At 47.7% G+C, this 14,421-nt stretch overlaps 7 protein-coding genes across 7 annotated transcripts; 4 read left to right on the top strand and 3 right to left on the bottom strand.

Annotated features, from left to right (window-relative positions):
* The first annotated feature begins 27 nt into the window (after nucleotides 1–27).
* E1B28_009902 (uncharacterized protein) lies at nucleotides 28–1,108 on the top strand. The gene is made up of 7 exons (XM_043154830.1): nucleotides 28–188; nucleotides 244–364; nucleotides 422–527; nucleotides 577–616; nucleotides 668–822; nucleotides 876–962; nucleotides 1,022–1,108. Exons 3-7 carry the CDS (start codon nucleotides 459–461, stop codon nucleotides 1,031–1,033), a joined length of 363 nt encoding a protein of 120 aa, XP_043007288.1. The 5' UTR covers nucleotides 28–188; nucleotides 244–364; nucleotides 422–458; the 3' UTR covers nucleotides 1,034–1,108.
* A 65-nt stretch (nucleotides 1,109–1,173) lies between these two features.
* On the bottom strand, nucleotides 1,174–3,640 carry E1B28_009901 (uncharacterized protein). Its single transcript, XM_043154829.1, has 9 exons — nucleotides 3,546–3,640; nucleotides 3,488–3,491; nucleotides 3,362–3,391; nucleotides 2,995–3,303; nucleotides 2,767–2,934; nucleotides 2,420–2,710; nucleotides 2,060–2,363; nucleotides 1,795–2,008; nucleotides 1,174–1,735 (listed from the first exon to the last, which is right to left on the bottom strand). The coding sequence occupies exons 1-9, from the start codon at nucleotides 3,608–3,610 to the stop codon at nucleotides 1,249–1,251; spliced, it is 1,872 nt and encodes a 623-aa protein (XP_043007287.1). The 5' UTR covers nucleotides 3,611–3,640; the 3' UTR covers nucleotides 1,174–1,248.
* A 102-nt stretch (nucleotides 3,641–3,742) lies between these two features.
* On the top strand, nucleotides 3,743–4,419 carry E1B28_009900 (uncharacterized protein; the record flags this gene model as incomplete). Its single annotated transcript, XM_043154828.1, has 3 exons — nucleotides 3,743–4,018; nucleotides 4,073–4,196; nucleotides 4,250–4,419. 3 exons carry the CDS (start codon nucleotides 3,743–3,745, stop codon nucleotides 4,417–4,419), a joined length of 570 nt encoding a protein of 189 aa, XP_043007286.1.
* A 211-nt stretch (nucleotides 4,420–4,630) lies between these two features.
* E1B28_009899 (uncharacterized protein) lies at nucleotides 4,631–6,922 on the top strand (the record flags this gene model as incomplete). Its single annotated transcript, XM_043154827.1, has 7 exons — nucleotides 4,631–4,667; nucleotides 4,721–4,753; nucleotides 4,806–4,889; nucleotides 4,950–5,098; nucleotides 5,149–6,440; nucleotides 6,500–6,713; nucleotides 6,767–6,922. 7 exons carry the CDS (start codon nucleotides 4,631–4,633, stop codon nucleotides 6,920–6,922), a joined length of 1,965 nt encoding a protein of 654 aa, XP_043007285.1.
* A 78-nt stretch (nucleotides 6,923–7,000) lies between these two features.
* E1B28_009898 (uncharacterized protein) lies at nucleotides 7,001–9,703 on the bottom strand. The gene is made up of 8 exons (XM_043154826.1): nucleotides 9,268–9,703; nucleotides 9,000–9,204; nucleotides 8,703–8,943; nucleotides 8,484–8,651; nucleotides 8,115–8,425; nucleotides 7,828–8,052; nucleotides 7,374–7,769; nucleotides 7,001–7,321 (listed from the first exon to the last, which is right to left on the bottom strand). Exons 1-8 carry the CDS (start codon nucleotides 9,686–9,688, stop codon nucleotides 7,153–7,155), a joined length of 2,136 nt encoding a protein of 711 aa, XP_043007284.1. The 5' UTR covers nucleotides 9,689–9,703; the 3' UTR covers nucleotides 7,001–7,152.
* Nucleotides 9,704–9,857: 154 nt separating this feature from the next.
* Nucleotides 9,858–11,657, bottom strand: E1B28_009897 (uncharacterized protein). The gene is made up of 6 exons (XM_043154825.1): nucleotides 11,130–11,657; nucleotides 10,823–11,066; nucleotides 10,629–10,759; nucleotides 10,480–10,573; nucleotides 10,232–10,416; nucleotides 9,858–10,185 (listed from the first exon to the last, which is right to left on the bottom strand). The coding sequence occupies exons 1-6, from the start codon at nucleotides 11,560–11,562 to the stop codon at nucleotides 9,941–9,943; spliced, it is 1,332 nt and encodes a 443-aa protein (XP_043007283.1). The 5' UTR covers nucleotides 11,563–11,657; the 3' UTR covers nucleotides 9,858–9,940.
* E1B28_009896 (uncharacterized protein) lies at nucleotides 11,648–13,965 on the top strand. Its single transcript, XM_043154824.1, has 4 exons — nucleotides 11,648–11,835; nucleotides 11,891–12,872; nucleotides 12,924–13,398; nucleotides 13,460–13,965. Exons 1-4 carry the CDS (start codon nucleotides 11,765–11,767, stop codon nucleotides 13,744–13,746), a joined length of 1,815 nt encoding a protein of 604 aa, XP_043007282.1. The 5' UTR covers nucleotides 11,648–11,764; the 3' UTR covers nucleotides 13,747–13,965.
* The last annotated feature ends 456 nt before the right edge of the window (nucleotides 13,966–14,421 follow it).

Raw genomic sequence — 14,421 nt, 5'->3', positions numbered from 1 at the left:
ACTGATTTGGAACTCCGACTAGGGTTAGGTTGCCTAAGCTCTCAACAACCTCCGTACCTTCCAACATCGACCGCACCGTCATCCACGTCGAGCTCCTCTTTCTGCAACTCATATTCTTCAACTTTGCTCATTAATACCTCAACATGTCTGATCTCTGCCCTGTCTATGCTCCTTTCTTCAGCGCAATGGTCAGTATCTTCCCTCAGTCTCAGGTGTTCATCTTCTTAAAATTTCCCTCCACAGGGATGCACAAGCGCCATTGTTTTCACTTGTAAGTTCTTTGTTATCATTTTGCTAGCTATATCACCGTGTCGCGAGAGACGGAATGCTCACCTACGCACTGAATATCAGGCATAGGAGCAAGGTGAGCTTCGAACAACCATACTCGCCGACTGCGGATTCTCAAGTATTTTGTCTACAGTTACGGTACTGCAAAATCTGGTGTCGGTATCTCCGCCATGTCAGTACTACGGCCGGACTTAATGATGAAATGTGTCGTCCCAGTCATTATGGCTGGTATCATTGCCGTACGTGTCGTGCGTTCTGTCCTGCTCAACTGTCTTCACTTTGACCTAGATCTATGGTCTGGTCGTTTCCGTCTTGATTGCTGGAGAATGTAGGTTAAGATCGTGCCCTACGTGACCCATACTGACGTTACATCATCTAGTGTCCCCTACCATGTCGCTCGCGAAAGGGTTCGTTCAACTTGGTGCCGGTCTATCCGTCGGTCTTTCTGGTCTTGCTGCTGGTTTTGCTATTGGTATTGTCGGTGACGCCGGTGTTCGAGGGACCGCTCAGCAGCCACGTCTCTTCGTCGGAATGGTAAATCAGCAAGGACCTTTTCCTTCAGGATGTCCTGCTCACTCTCGTTTAAGATCTTGATCCTCATCTTTGCCGAAGTCTTGGGGTTATATGGACTTATTGTAGCTCTCATTATGAACACTTCCACCTCAGAGATGAGTGTAAGTGATATTTCGCTTATATTTGCTTCCGTTATTGTAGACTCATTATCTATTTCCAGTGCAAAATTTGAACGAAGCATTAGACGCTTCCGAGTGATGATACCTTGAGGATCCCCACCACAAATATTTTCCACTATTGACTCTCCCTAGCGTTCTATAATGTCTGTTAACTACGCAGGATCGGTTACCCATTGTTTTCGAATGACACCAATTCTTTTGCGAGGAAAGATAGAGATAGGCACTATCATGAGTGGACAGAGAACAAATCTTGATCAAGGGTAAACATTCAAAACAGCTCTTCTTCCTCCGGCTTCCAGTTCTTGGCTTGGTCCCAATATCCTTTCAATCGCTCCCCGAGAAGTTCCTTGGCCGCACCATCGGTAGGGCAACTTCGAGCCTTGAAGGTGTTGAACTCGCGATGTTTCAAGAGTCCTTCCCATATCAGATCACATCTGTTGCCTTCCAGACCCCCCGCTGCCTGATCGTTGCTGTTCTCCACATCGACTGCACTACTACTACCCCCTGCATGCACTTCGTCGCCTTCTTCAGCGTCATTATCAATCTCTACGTCCTCTCCTTCACGCGGTCGTGCGGCCTCCGTCCATGCGATACGGACGGTCATGAGTCGTCTATAATTCCGAATGAACTTCGCAGCCCCTTCGACATATACCATGCTGAAGTTCGGATTGAAAATACACACTCCAGTGAGATTGAGCTGTTCGGCGTTCTTTCGAACTTTGAATTGATGAGAGGGATCTGTCAGCTTCTTGACTCTGAAAAAGTATGAGCAAAATCAATAAGGACAAAAGGAGAGAACATGAAGAGAACTGACTTGTAAACAGCTCCATATATCCCCTTCTTTTCCTCCTCGACCTTTTTGTTTTCCAACTTCTCCCTCCTCTGCTCGTCAGTCAACTTTCTCTCGGTATTCATTTTCTCGTGTGTGTGTTTCCGCATAGCGACTTCCCTTCTCACTTTGGCTTCGACTCTCGTTGGATCTTGAACGGCATCGGATGTGAGAACTTTCATGAGGTTGGCCAAACGGACTGCGAAGAAATCATTAAAAAGAATGAATTGCAAAAATCTGGAATCACGACCTTTGGGTGGATCAGGGGGTAACAGGCCCATCTTGATCTTATCCCGTTTATCCTGCAGTTCTGCCGCTCTCTTCAACTTCCTCATTTTCTTCTGTTCTTTCTTGGTCAACATGAGCGGCTTGAGGGCGACTTTGTTCTTGTCTCCTGGAGCTGGGATGGGAATCGGATGTTGAATGTAGATTGTGATGGGAGAATCTGCTGACTTAATATTCAGATTCTCCATTCCCATCGTGTCCAGGTCGTCATAGTTCTTGTTTGGAAGTAAGGGGGCATCCCACCATTCCGCCTCTGGCGGTGGCGGTCGCTATTCAAGGATAATTTATTGCAAGACTCGATGTTCGAATGAACGTAGACACACACCTTGATTCCTCTTTCGATTCCCATGTCGCCATCCAACCCTGCTTTCCTGGCACTTTCCGCGATACGTTGCTTAAGAGCCTCTAGCTGTTGTTCTCGACGCATTTCATTGCCCATGGCAGCGTACTTGCCCTTCGGATTGAAACGGAACCCTCTACCAGCACGTTCGCGGGGAGCACCCAAAAAACCGGTGTCCTTAGACGACGACGGTTCAAACGAATAGGGATTAGAAGATTCAACAACCGCTACAGGCGGCGGTGGCGGGGTAGGTGTGGGGGCGTTTCTCGTGTTTGCCTACAAAGAGTTAAGTTAAGAGCAGATTACAGGCAAGCAGCGAGCAAGTTGTGAACCTTGATTGAGGCAAATTTAGGTTGCATCGGTTTATAACGATCTTTTTTGGACTGTGGTGCTGGGGTTGTCTGGTCGAGTAGTAAAGGATGAGCGGTCATTTTCAACCCAGAGCCTTGTTGAGCAGGCTCAGGCAGTCGATTCTTGTTCTTCCCTGTCTGCGGCATTGACTGTGGAAATTGCGAGTCAGTCTTAATTGAGATTGGGAATAAAAATATGCAGAAACACACCATATACGGGTTATCCTTGACGGCAGATTTACTTTGATATTCTGCAACTTTCCTCTTAGCCTCTGCTACACGTTTGGCAAGGTCTTGCATCATGAGACCACCGGCAGGAGCAGGTGAGCCTGCCACAGGTGTCTGTCCTCCTGAAACTGAAGGCGATGCCGTAGAACCCTTGGGTAAGGTTGTGGGCAGTTTGGGTATTGGTGCAGGGAGTTGAATTGGTCCTGCTCCAGTTCCCAATGCGTTGTTTCGCATCGCAGCAACTTTCGCAGCAAGCTCTGCTCGTTTTCGGGCAATCTCTTCCGCTGAAAGCTGGAGGAACTTGGAAATGAGATTCCGGATGAGATTCAAGTCACGTATGTTTACTCACCGTTGCTGAGGGGGTTTTGGTGCCATTATTCTGGGGAATGAAAAGGGTTATAGAGACACGTCAATCCTCATATTCCAAGGGAAAATAATCACCTGGGGAGAAAAAAAGGAACTATTATGCACTCACATCACTGGAAAAGAAGGACTGTCAGTTCATCGTGAAAGAGAGCGTCCAAGTGGCAAACCTTTTCAACTTCTTGCTGTTGGATGCTTCTGCACCAAATTCCAAGGGCCGTTTCTTGTCACTCATCGGCGAGACAGTCAACGTTCGAGGCGGAGTACAGTCAGAATTACATAAGCAAAGTCTTCCTTCATGTTTTCCTCGTCGCTGTCGCAGACGGTATTGCCTTTTATCCGTCCACGCACCAATGTGTCCAACACCATGACTGTTTTCACTCGCTCTCGCTCTCAACTCGCACCTCGACAAGTCAAATACATCAAAAGACACAAAGGTGTCATACCAATCCCAACTGGCGGTTCTGTCCGTGGGACGACTCTTGCATTTGGCCAGTGGGGAATTCGAATTAAGGGGAATGGTGCTAGATTTAGTGCAAAGCAGCTAACCACTGTGGAGGAGGTCATCAAGAGAAAGTTGAAAGCATTGAAAGGAGCAAAGGTGTGGCTTAGAGTGTTTCCAGATATCCCGGTTTGCATCAAAGTACGTGTTGCAGCAACTCATTAGACACTGTTTTCATTCCTTGCATTACTCTAGGGAAATGAAACCCGTATGGGCAAAGGTAAAGGTACCTTCGAGTTCTGGGCTACTCGACAACCCACTGGACGTGTTATATTCGAGATTGGCGGTGTTCCTATTCGTGAGGAGCTTGCACGGGATAGTAAGTAGACAGTTCTGACGCACTTTTGAGCTATGCGTTTACAACATGATCAGTTCTTCGACAAGCAGCGTCAAAACTTCCCACAAAAATGGAGTTTATCAATAGGGAGACACCGCCCAGGCTGGGCAACCTCGTACTTCACCCGACAAAGCCGACAAAAGTGGATTTATCTACCATGGAGTCGCTTGCAAGCTCACCTCCGACACCTTTAACATCCCCATAATTAATCACTTCATGCAGTAGTATCTTGAACGCTACGAAGATCTGCAGTCTGAACATGGCTACAGCCCAGTTGAGTTGTCCAATGTCAAGTCAGTCATAATTAGTTCTGCATCGCCCTATACGGTCACGTGAGTGAGCACATGTTGAAAATGGGATAGGCCTGGCAGCGTTCTGGCTTTCTTCTCTCATAACTCTGATAGGATCCACCCACAATGTTCGTCAAGGGGAAGCGGCCTCAGTCAGGGAAAGGTAAAGTATAGATGTTTCTCACTTTAATTTATTTTTAACGGGCTCAATTGCAGAGTCGGGCATACCACCCGCACAATCCACTCAAGGTTTTCTGGGCCAATTTAATTCATAGTATGGGTTCTCAAAGTGTGCTCATAGCGGCTCAATCCAACTCGTATAAGAAAGACGCAGTTCTGGACGAGGTGAATCGAGTATGTAGAAACGAGGAATCGGGAACTCCAGGTTCGCCCTCAGTTCATGGGAGTCAACCAACACAGCTTACATATCCATGCTGAATACCAGGACCCAATACCTATGGTGACCATGTCAAATCTGTGGCAAAAGCGAATGGGGAACGAGTACTTGCCATGCCTATCACCAATGACCGTTACGCGGTTCTACAACGAAAGCTTGAAGACCTGGAACGAATACATAACGAAGGGAAAAAATCCGTGCGTGTTATGCCTAAAATTTATGCCGCATCCTGATTTTAGACTTTAAGCATCGTGCAGAAGTCGAACGACTCAAAACGGAACTAGCACGGAACCAGAAATCCAAAGTTGAACTGACGGAGCGACTTGAAAGGCAAGCGAAGCAAGGAACTGCGCTCGAGCACAGACTTGAGGAACTCAAACGTGAGTCCTTAGCAGATAAAGCAGAGATTAAGGAACTCGCTTCGAAACTGCGTCGGTCGGAAAATCAGCGGACAGAGGTGATGGCCAAACAAGAGGACATTAGTGAAGTCAGGAGGACGCTACGTACTGCCGAGACAAGGCGGAAAGAAGAGGCTAGGGAGAAGGACAAGAAGGTTGCCGAGTTGGAAAAAATTCTTGCTTCAGAGATTAAAAAAAGCGAGTCACAGCTGAAGACGAAAGATCAGGAGATTAAGACTCAGGGGGAGTCGATTCAGCTGTTAAAAGTGGAGGTCATGCATGCTCGGGACGAATTCGAGCAGTTGCAACAACAGTACCGCGATTGTCAGGCAGATAGCTCCGTTAAAGTGAGCTCGCTTCTTAACGAGCTGGAGAACCATAGGATCGTTTTGGAGAACGTAACCCAGATGTACGGGAAATTGGCATCGACGACGATCTCAAAACCCTTATACGACGACCTGAAGCATCGGCACTCGACTCTCCAGATTCAGCATCTTCGTACTCAGCGAAAGCTTATGAATTCGGAATGCCAAGTATCGGAGCTCGCCCGTCTTATCATACAAGTAAACGACGACCATCGGTTTTTAAACGGGTGTCTGCGAGAAGCTGAAGCTGAAATACGGATTTGCCAAGAAAACGCCACTAAGTATATTCCCGAACAGCACTTGGCAGCCTCACTGAGTGGCCTTCAAAAGCGTATCGAGGACGACCTAGATCTACTTCTGCCGGTGAAACTTGAAATTGCAGAGCAAGAAACTTCATTATTCGACATTGCACAAAAACAAACCTTGCTTGCGTACTCCTCCGCCATGGAAGAGTTGCTGGTAGTTCGAACTCTTGTACATGTGCAGGAAAATGAACTCTGGGGAGCGGAGGCTGCAAAGCAGGCGGTAGAGCTGCAACTGAAGGAAGTTTGGGAACAACGGGGACTGGCAGAGGGGTTACTCCAGACCGCAACAAACACCACAAACGACTTGCGAGTATCTCTGGATATTTTCAAGCGTCAATTAAGTGAATTGGAGGCGAAATTGGAGGAGGAGAAGCGTCAAGCTACCGTCGCCCATGACAGTGTACAGAAACTGTCGTTACTAGTACAAAAAGGAAAGATGGCTGAAGACGGCTTAAGAGCTGAGGTTGAGGTGTAAGGATTTACTTCCTCATTTCTCATGTTAGAGGTCTAATATTTTGTTACTCTTGCAGACTGACCACAGAATTGATCGAAGCGGAGAAGTACCAAGAAGCATACTATGGTTTGTGCGACCACCTAGAAGCTCTTTCAGCCAGAAATGCACTAGCAGAGGAAGAGGCGCAGAAGTTGAGCGCTTTCAATGCTGAAATTATTGGCCATCGTAATCCAGCTCAGCGTATAATGTATGTGGAAAGGATTCGCAACGAATTAGCTGAGACTCAGCATGTATGTCATCTTCATTTACTCCAGTCTTACACAAACATCATATATCTCTGTAGAAATTGCTCGCTTCGACGAAGTCCCATGAAGCTGTGGTGGCACTCAATAACGATCTACAGCAGGAACTAGACGGGTACAAGTCGGTGATCTTGGAGAACAGACCGAAAACGACCTTTACACGAGTTGGAAGACCGCCTCTGGTAGACTTTAATTAATACCACCTTGAGGAAACACCATTACAAGAGTGACGCGGTCGCAATGATTCTGATTTTGGGTGATATCCAGTAGCCAGGTGTGCGTGAGTTATAGTTATATTGTATATTAGATGCTGTTATATGAACACGAGGTCACCTCGATAACATAATAGGTACAGAATGAAAGTCGAACTAAAAGCAGATGGTCCACGACACCAAGCCCCAATCGAGATGATAAAAAATGATCTACACTATAGAGCGCGTCCGTCAGCAACATCAACCTTGAGACTCCCTTGATGTGCAGGTAATTCGTATGACTCTGGGCGAACATAATCTGCATAAGATTTGTTCAAGGGTTCCTCGCCGTGCAAAGCACTGACACGTTTGTATTTCACATCCCGACGCTTTCTCCACCATATCCTGAGGTGAATTAACCATCAGTTCTAGTCGCGATGTCAATGAAAGGACTCACAGCCCGCCAATAACTAAACCGATGAATACGATCAATCCAATAAGACCTCCGATTAGCTTGAACTTGTTCACCGCGAAGAAACCCGATAGTTGGGCCACTCCTTGGGGGTCAGGATCAACGAATTGGAGTTTCCGATTTGGCACTTGCGAAAGACTTGGAGGATGTTGAGGGTCAAAGCAGTATTGTTGGAAGCATTTCCCGCAGAAATCTGAACGTGCAATCGAAGGTTGGACCTTCATTCGAGCACGGTCAATGGCGGCACATTGCAGGCATTTGCCAAAGTTTGGGTCGGCTTCGTTTGTACCTGGGACGAATCCGGAAATGACGTTATTGCGAACTTGGTCGAACAAGAGTTGGGAATGTTTCAAAGTGTAAGTGAGACGAAAAGTGGCAGTGCTGTTGGAAGGGATACTCATTAGCTGTCTGTCAACATGTAAATTGTGTAGTCACGAACTTGGCAACAGGATCGTCGCCATTAAAGGGTGGCGCATTCGGGAGGTAGATCATGAGAGGATACTCGGGGGGGTTCTGAGTGGGGTCGCATCCGAAGAATGTTGGGCGGCTGCGTACTCCTGTCTCTATCCATGCCTGTGGGTCCTGTGGAATGGGGGGGAAGGGCTGATGTGAAGACTTCAAGATTGTGTTCAGTCGTCTCGACGTAACAATCTGCGAACTGCCACTGTTACATAACCCTGTTAGTGAAACTCTCAAGCTCATGAATAGAATCTAATCTGAACTTACTTGGGCCAGCTCTGAGGGTCATCGGCGCTGCTCTCCACCGTGACGATCACATCGAGAGCCCTCTTATTCACGAAAAGAGGTCCATAGGGGACGTTCTCTAGGTTAGATGCGCCATCTAGTAGCTCGAGCCATGTAGATGGAGAGTCACCGAAAATTTCCGGCTTCAACCCGTGGAACGGACTGGGCCAATTGGCAACATCGTCCGCACGGGTGCGTACTTCACTCAATTGACGGGAAAGTACGTAGATGAGTCCAGCACCGTCAGAATCGGAGAAACCCTGGAGAGTGTTGTGTCCAAAATCAAGTATTTGCTGACCTCGGAAACAGATAAGAACACAATTAACGACCTCAATGAACGTTCCCACTCACATTAAAGAGGCTAGCGCTCGATCCCATTACGAAGCCTACTTGATCAAAACCTGTCACACAAGTGGATCCACCTTCAGGTTTTCTGTTTGTCATGTGTGTCCCGACATAGGTCATATTTGCACCGGCTGACAGATTTGGGTCGTACGACGCCAGTTCATAAGGGGTGATCTAGCTCTCAAATCAGTCACAAAGCGGGTCAACAGAAAAGAAAGACCAGACCTCATACACGGTAGGCTCGAGAGTTAACGCCGTCGTCAAGTTGGATTTGAATGGTCGTGAATCGGAGACGAGCATGGGGAAAGGTAGCTCAAACTTCTGAAAGGCCGACAGTTTAGGAACGTGCGACCACAACTGACCTGCGCCGTGGGCAGAGTCATTCGTGAAAAAGTTTTTGGATGTAGTCTGGTTTAGAAAGTGGTAAGATATCATCCTAGCCCACACGTCTGTTAGAGAAGTGTCTCTGCGAGAGAAATTCAATATCCAGAATGTTTGGGAAAGGGGAGATGGATCACGAACATGCCAGTTTTGGCTTTCGCCATCACACTCCAGAGTATGCTCCCAAAAAAATACTGATTCATTTCCGAGAACAGGTTACTTCCGTCAGGAGTTACGAAGGGGAGGTTGAGCTGCCAGCCGTTCAATTCCTTTCCGTTGCCAAAGACTAAATCGTGCAGCGTGGGGAAATTATTCATTATGAGAGAACAGGTTACCCATGAGCCACCTAGAAAGTAGGGGAATTGAAGAATGAGTAATGGGTTTGGGAGTAGTAGTAGTATTCACTTGCCTGACAACCCGGTGATATAAGATGAAACTTGAAGAAGTCCACCAGTTCCCGCTGATTTAGCAGACTGATCACGAGCATCAATGCCACTGAGAGTACCGGCGCCGACCTGGGCTGCTCTCAGACCACCACCTGGGACAGCGATTCCGACCTTGGGAAGATCTTTGAACGAAGAGAAGTTGTAGCCTATCTGTGAACCATCCCCAAGCCAGTCTCCCCAAGCGATAGGTATGGTTGTATTCTGACGAGTTGAGACGTAACTCTCCTCTTTAGCGTTCAATGTTTGATTTTGAGGCTCCCATACGCGGACAAACTCCGTTGACGTGAGGTCAGGGCATGGCTGGTTTACGGAGGGCGCATAGTCCGTGACTGCGGATTGTTGAGCAAAAGCCAGGGGAATGAAAAGAAAGATAAGAGAGAACATGATGGTGGTAAGAAGGTAACGTTGAGGAAAACATGTTGTGAAGGAGAATCAGTGCCAGCTGTAGGGGACAAATGATGTCGGCACCCGGCGCTAAAATTGCAGTGGGCCGAGGCAGCCGATTTGTCCGGACTTATCCGAGCAAAGGGGATTACGGACAACATCACTGCTTGGTACAGCCAACTGTCCCAATCGGTTCGACTACCTGCTTATCCTACACATATGTACATCCTATTTTTGTTAATATCCATCTGTTTAGGCAATTCCGAGCACCCCTTGGCTTCTCCGTACTTTATCTTCTTCGAATTTCTCCAGCACTTCCTTATTGTACCAATCATCGTCGAGCACTACTCTCACTCCGGTCAGGGCAAGCGCCTCAGCTACGTCCAATGTCGCACGATGCGCCGCATCCGTAGCAGCTGCAGAAGTGAAAAGGGGTGTGTGGTTTCCACCGTCCGGAACAGTGGGGATGGCGTATCCAGGATGTAAAGCCGGGAGCTCTACAGACAGAGATAAGTTACTGTTGGGGTCGTAAGCCTGACCTACCGTATCCGATATTTCCAAAGTCCGTACTTGCACTCTTGATCCCCCATCGTTCTCGCTCGACTCTTCCAAACTTTGTCTTGAACGTTCTTTCGACATCTTGACCTAGTCCTACGTTCTGCCGCAAATCGAAGGTTCCCTCGTCAATCGTGAGCTTGACCGTGCATCCGGTGGCTGATGCGGCTGCTCTATACGGAGGGAGAGTAGTGCGTCAGAATGTAGAGTCCGGGATAGGTGAGGAACACACGTACTCAAAGCAAGGCAGGACTTTCTTCATCGCAATTTCCTGTTCAGCACGAGTGGAAGCACGCACCCCCACAATAAATTTGGCATAGGCCGGTATGACTAATCATAAGTAGAATTGGTAGGAATTTTACACATGCATTGGGAGGGGTCAAACCATTTACAGCCCAATCTTTCCCCTCGAAGATACCGTGTACCCTCCATGTAGGGTGCATTTGTTGGCGGAGAGCGGCAATGCTGGTGTATGCAAGGACAGCTGCATCAAGGGCATTTTTGCCTTCCCAGGGACTATTGTAAAAAAGCGAATGAGTGATAAAGTCGGGTGGCAGTAAAAGGTTCCGAGGTACTCACGACAAAGCGGCGTGAGCAGTGTGACCAAAGAACTCTGCTTCAATTTTCTTCAGTGCCAAACAGCTGGTGAGGGACAAAGTGTGTCTGGGACCGGGAGCTGGATGTGCCATCAGACAAGCGGCCATGGTCTTGTAAGCCCCTGCTTTCAACAACTTGACTTTTCCGTGACCGCCCTCTTCAGCTGGTGTGCCCAGTAAAGCGATTTTACCAGGAAGACCGAATTTTTCCAAGACAGCTTTGACTCCTGAACACAAAGTACTTGCTCAGATTGCGTTTTCACCCGCGAAAAAGCCACAATTATAATCACCTAGTGCGACAGCAACGCCTGTAATCGCAATCAGATTGTGTCCACAAGCATGCCCAATCTTTGGGAGAGCGTCCATTTCGGAGTTGATTCCAATGACTCTGGTGTCCTCTTTTGCCTCGGGACTCTCATACGTCGCAAGCCACGCAGTGGGCAGCTCGTAGTTTGGTGTCACTTTCCATCCCTCCTGCTTCCTCATAAAGTTGACAAGTATATCGTGGGTTTTGTATTCAGCATATCCCAGTTCTGGATTAGAGTGAACAGCCATGGAGAGCTCGCGAAGGTCGCCAGATCGGCGTGAGATCGTGTCGGAGATCGTTGTAAGGTATTCCATGTTCCATACTTTGGGTTCAGGATCGAGCTCGGGCTTGTTCCATTCGTCTGAGTTGTCGGGCCGCCATAGAACTGTGTTCCAATCTTCGTTTTTGTCGGCCATTGTTGTTCAGATCTCGAGGGGTGATAGTGGCCGCAGTGCGAGTAAGTATGTGGACTCGTGACACCATTGCCAGTGCCATTGCCATGTAAAGACGGTTGCGGAGAGTTAATTACTAAGAGCCTTAGCGTTGTGCGAGCAGTTCGTGCTTCCTGGCTTCTAACATGAACGTTGAGAAAAAGGGTGCGTAGGTGTTGATCAGTGCATGTCTCGCGCCTTCATCAATCTCCCACTTGCCACTCATCCAACAAAGTTTACCAAAGGTTCAGAACAAAAGTATTTTTCTTTCTTTTTTTTACAGTTTTAGCTTCATAAATTAACCGATATCTAGTCTAGTCTTGTTGCATTCTCTACGACAATCCAGAGAGAAGTGGATTTCATCCGCTTTCCCCAAATTTTCCTCCACCGCAAGGCAAACATCCAAGTCCTCGAAGAACCCGAACCAAACTCAGACACCTAACTCCCCACCGCATACTATCCAATCTCGAGGAAAATGTGATCTAGCCATTGGGCCGCATATTTTCTATGATACGATGTTTTACGAGGTTCATTACCTGCAGCAATCAACTTCGTATTACTCTTCCGCCTACTCGTCGATCCTCTCACCGAGTGTCAATCCAGCCACAATGATGATAACCCCAGAAGTTGTCAACCAAGTCAACTCGGCTGCTTCAAGTAATCCGACTCTTGCCAACTTGTTACAGCTGGCTGCTGCAGGGAAAGCTAGCCCAGATCAATTGAAGACACTGGGTTTGTTGGTCCAGAGTCTTGCTGCTAGCAATCCGGTTTTTCAGCTACCTGGAACGACTTCGTCTGCTCCCCCAATATCGACAGTAGCAACGACATTCCCGGCGGCGGCAACGAATATGAATTCTCAGGCGTATCAGACCCCAGCTCCAGCAGCATCCACGACCTCAGCCCCAGTACCACAAGTGCCGATGCAATATTCCTTCGACCTTATCATTGAATTCCGAGAGAACAATACAGAGAGATGGCTGCTTCCACGAGGAACTGCTTCCATTGTTGCTTCGCCAGATAACCCAACCAATGTAACCGTGACTGCACTGCTACCGTTCTCAAAATCCAACGTCACCTCAACAATGCTTTCTACCGAGGATACTGAAGACCGACTGGTTGAGCTCGAATTGACGAACACGCCTCCCCCAATACGCGATTCTCTCTGGCGATGGGCAGGTGGGGAGGCGAAAATTGAAGAAAATCGACAGATCCTCGACAAGCAGAGATATATACGGCACACATATCTTTCATACGAACTACCGGAAGATCCAGACTTATTAATGCAATTGCAATCGGTACGTTTCTCAAGTGCTCATGCGGATTATTAGTGACAAGCTCGTATTCAGGCTACCGCTCCTCCGAATCCGCTCAAGTCCATTAAGACATCGGGTAACCTGTATAAACGACCTTCAGCTCCTAGAAAGAGAGCCACGAAAGCGAAAGAGGCTACTTCACGAACAGTTGTCTCTCCTTCAATTTTGACTCCTACGCCTGCACCGACGACCGTGGCTTCGCCGGTTCCTCCATCTATGGAATTAGACCCTGTTCATTCTACTGCTCTCGATCCTCCACTTGCACTTCTCGAATCATCTGTTCCCGTTTCACCGACTGTCACTCCCGTAGCTGTTACACCTATTCCCGTGCACGATCTCAATCCCACCTTCTTCGCACCCCCAGCCACTCTCATCAATAACAACAACAAAAAACCAAGGCAACCACGACAACCTAAGCAGCTTAAAAAACAAAAGATGAAATCTCCACCTCCAGTTATACGATGCCTAAGTTGTGGACAGACGGATGTACCTTTGCTAATGGGCGGACGTAGGTTTATTATTTGTTCTTCCAAGCGTGAGCTTACCTTTGTATGTGTGGCAAATAACAGGCTTCTGTCGCCCCTGTGTGGAAGGAGGACGAGCAAACGCTGAGATTCCTCAGGCGCCCTTGATGAGATCTGGGATGGCACATACGACGCAGCCGTCGTATGTGCCCGTGGTTCAGCCCTTGAAGCTTTCACCCTTCCCGAGTTCACCAAACGCATCCAGTTCAAGCGCAGCAGTTGGCAGTAATGAACTACAATCGCAGAGTGCTCAAGGGACGCCGCCTTCCACGACCAGTGTTGGTGGTGGTGGGACCGCGACTACGACTGATATTGATATGACCGATGGTTGAACTGCTTCAGGAGGAAGCTTATAGGACGCTTTTATTTCTGATCGCGTTTCATTCCAGACGCAAGGACTGGTCTAGCGTGAATAAGTGTATGCATATCTTGGTTTGTTATAGTGACTAGCGTTGACCTATGCCGGTGTGTTAAACGTACCTAGTACATATCTTATCGATTCGAGATTCGTTGAACAACCTATGCAGTGGTTGCTCCTCGCCCTCGCCCTAGACTTTCGGCCCTTGAGTTTGAATTTTTCATTCTAGGGTTATGAACTTTCATTCAATGACCGGTGCAGTTTCCAACGGGAAGTACGGCATGCATTGAGCTTGATACCATATCATGTTCCCATTTTTATACCTCGAAGGTGCAGCATTTTTGTGTCTGTTGAAGCTTGATTGGGGGTAGACCTCATTATCATTCATCTGCAGAAAATCTGACGACTTTCAAATATATCGCATACTGATCTCTAACAGGTTTAGACACGCCCATGAAGTATAATGTACAAAACTGTTACAGCTACAATCTGTACTCAAGAGAGGGATCGAGATACATACGTCGAACTAGAAAAATGCCTAGAGATAACATGTAAGATATAAATCAGCCTCCTCCGTGTTCTTCTTGGGCTTCGATGCACGCATCCAATAAGCACGCGCAAATGTCCGAGGGGGTGGCCTGACTCAACC

The sequence above is a fragment of the Marasmius oreades genome, chromosome 6, assembly GCF_018924745.1.
Source record: "Marasmius oreades isolate 03SP1 chromosome 6, whole genome shotgun sequence".
In the NCBI taxonomy this organism is placed as follows: Eukaryota; Fungi; Basidiomycota; class Agaricomycetes; order Agaricales; family Marasmiaceae; genus Marasmius; species Marasmius oreades.
This window is presented reverse-complemented; position numbering and strand designations above follow the sequence as displayed.

Coding starts and splice junctions, on each gene's coding strand:
- E1B28_009902 (XM_043154830.1), top strand. CDS start 459: ATGTCAGTACTACGGCCGGACTTAATGATGAAATGTGTCGTCCCAGTC. Junction 528..576: donor TTATGGCTGGTATCATTGCC/GTACGTGTCGTG, acceptor ACTTTGACCTAG/ATCTATGGTCTGGTCGTTTC. Junction 617..667: donor CGTCTTGATTGCTGGAGAAT/GTAGGTTAAGAT, acceptor TACATCATCTAG/TGTCCCCTACCATGTCGCTC.
- E1B28_009901 (XM_043154829.1), bottom strand. CDS start 3,610: ATGAGTGACAAGAAACGGCCCTTGGAATTTGGTGCAGAAGCATCCAAC. Junction 2,935..2,994: donor TCAAGGATAACCCGTATATG/GTGTGTTTCTGC, acceptor CAATTTCCACAG/TCAATGCCGCAGACAGGGAA. Junction 2,009..2,059: donor ACCCCCTGATCCACCCAAAG/GTCGTGATTCCA, acceptor ATTTCTTCGCAG/TCCGTTTGGCCAACCTCATG.
- E1B28_009898 (XM_043154826.1), bottom strand. CDS start 9,688: ATGTTCTCTCTTATCTTTCTTTTCATTCCCCTGGCTTTTGCTCAACAA. Junction 8,944..8,999: donor GCGAAAGCCAAAACTGGCAT/GTTCGTGATCCA, acceptor TTTCTCTCGCAG/AGACACTTCTCTAACAGACG. Junction 7,770..7,827: donor GGCGACGATCCTGTTGCCAA/GTTCGTGACTAC, acceptor CCCTTCCAACAG/CACTGCCACTTTTCGTCTCA.
- E1B28_009897 (XM_043154825.1), bottom strand. CDS start 11,562: ATGGCCGACAAAAACGAAGATTGGAACACAGTTCTATGGCGGCCCGAC. Junction 10,417..10,479: donor AAAGTCCTGCCTTGCTTTGA/GTACGTGTGTTC, acceptor CCCTCCGTATAG/AGCAGCCGCATCAGCCACCG. Junction 10,186..10,231: donor CTTTGGAAATATCGGATACG/GTAGGTCAGGCT, acceptor CTCTGTCTGTAG/AGCTCCCGGCTTTACATCCT.
- E1B28_009896 (XM_043154824.1), top strand. CDS start 11,765: ATGTCTCGCGCCTTCATCAATCTCCCACTTGCCACTCATCCAACAAAG. Junction 11,836..11,890: donor ACCAAAGGTTCAGAACAAAA/GTATTTTTCTTT, acceptor ACCGATATCTAG/TCTAGTCTTGTTGCATTCTC. Junction 13,399..13,459: donor ACCTTTGCTAATGGGCGGAC/GTAGGTTTATTA, acceptor GGCAAATAACAG/GCTTCTGTCGCCCCTGTGTG.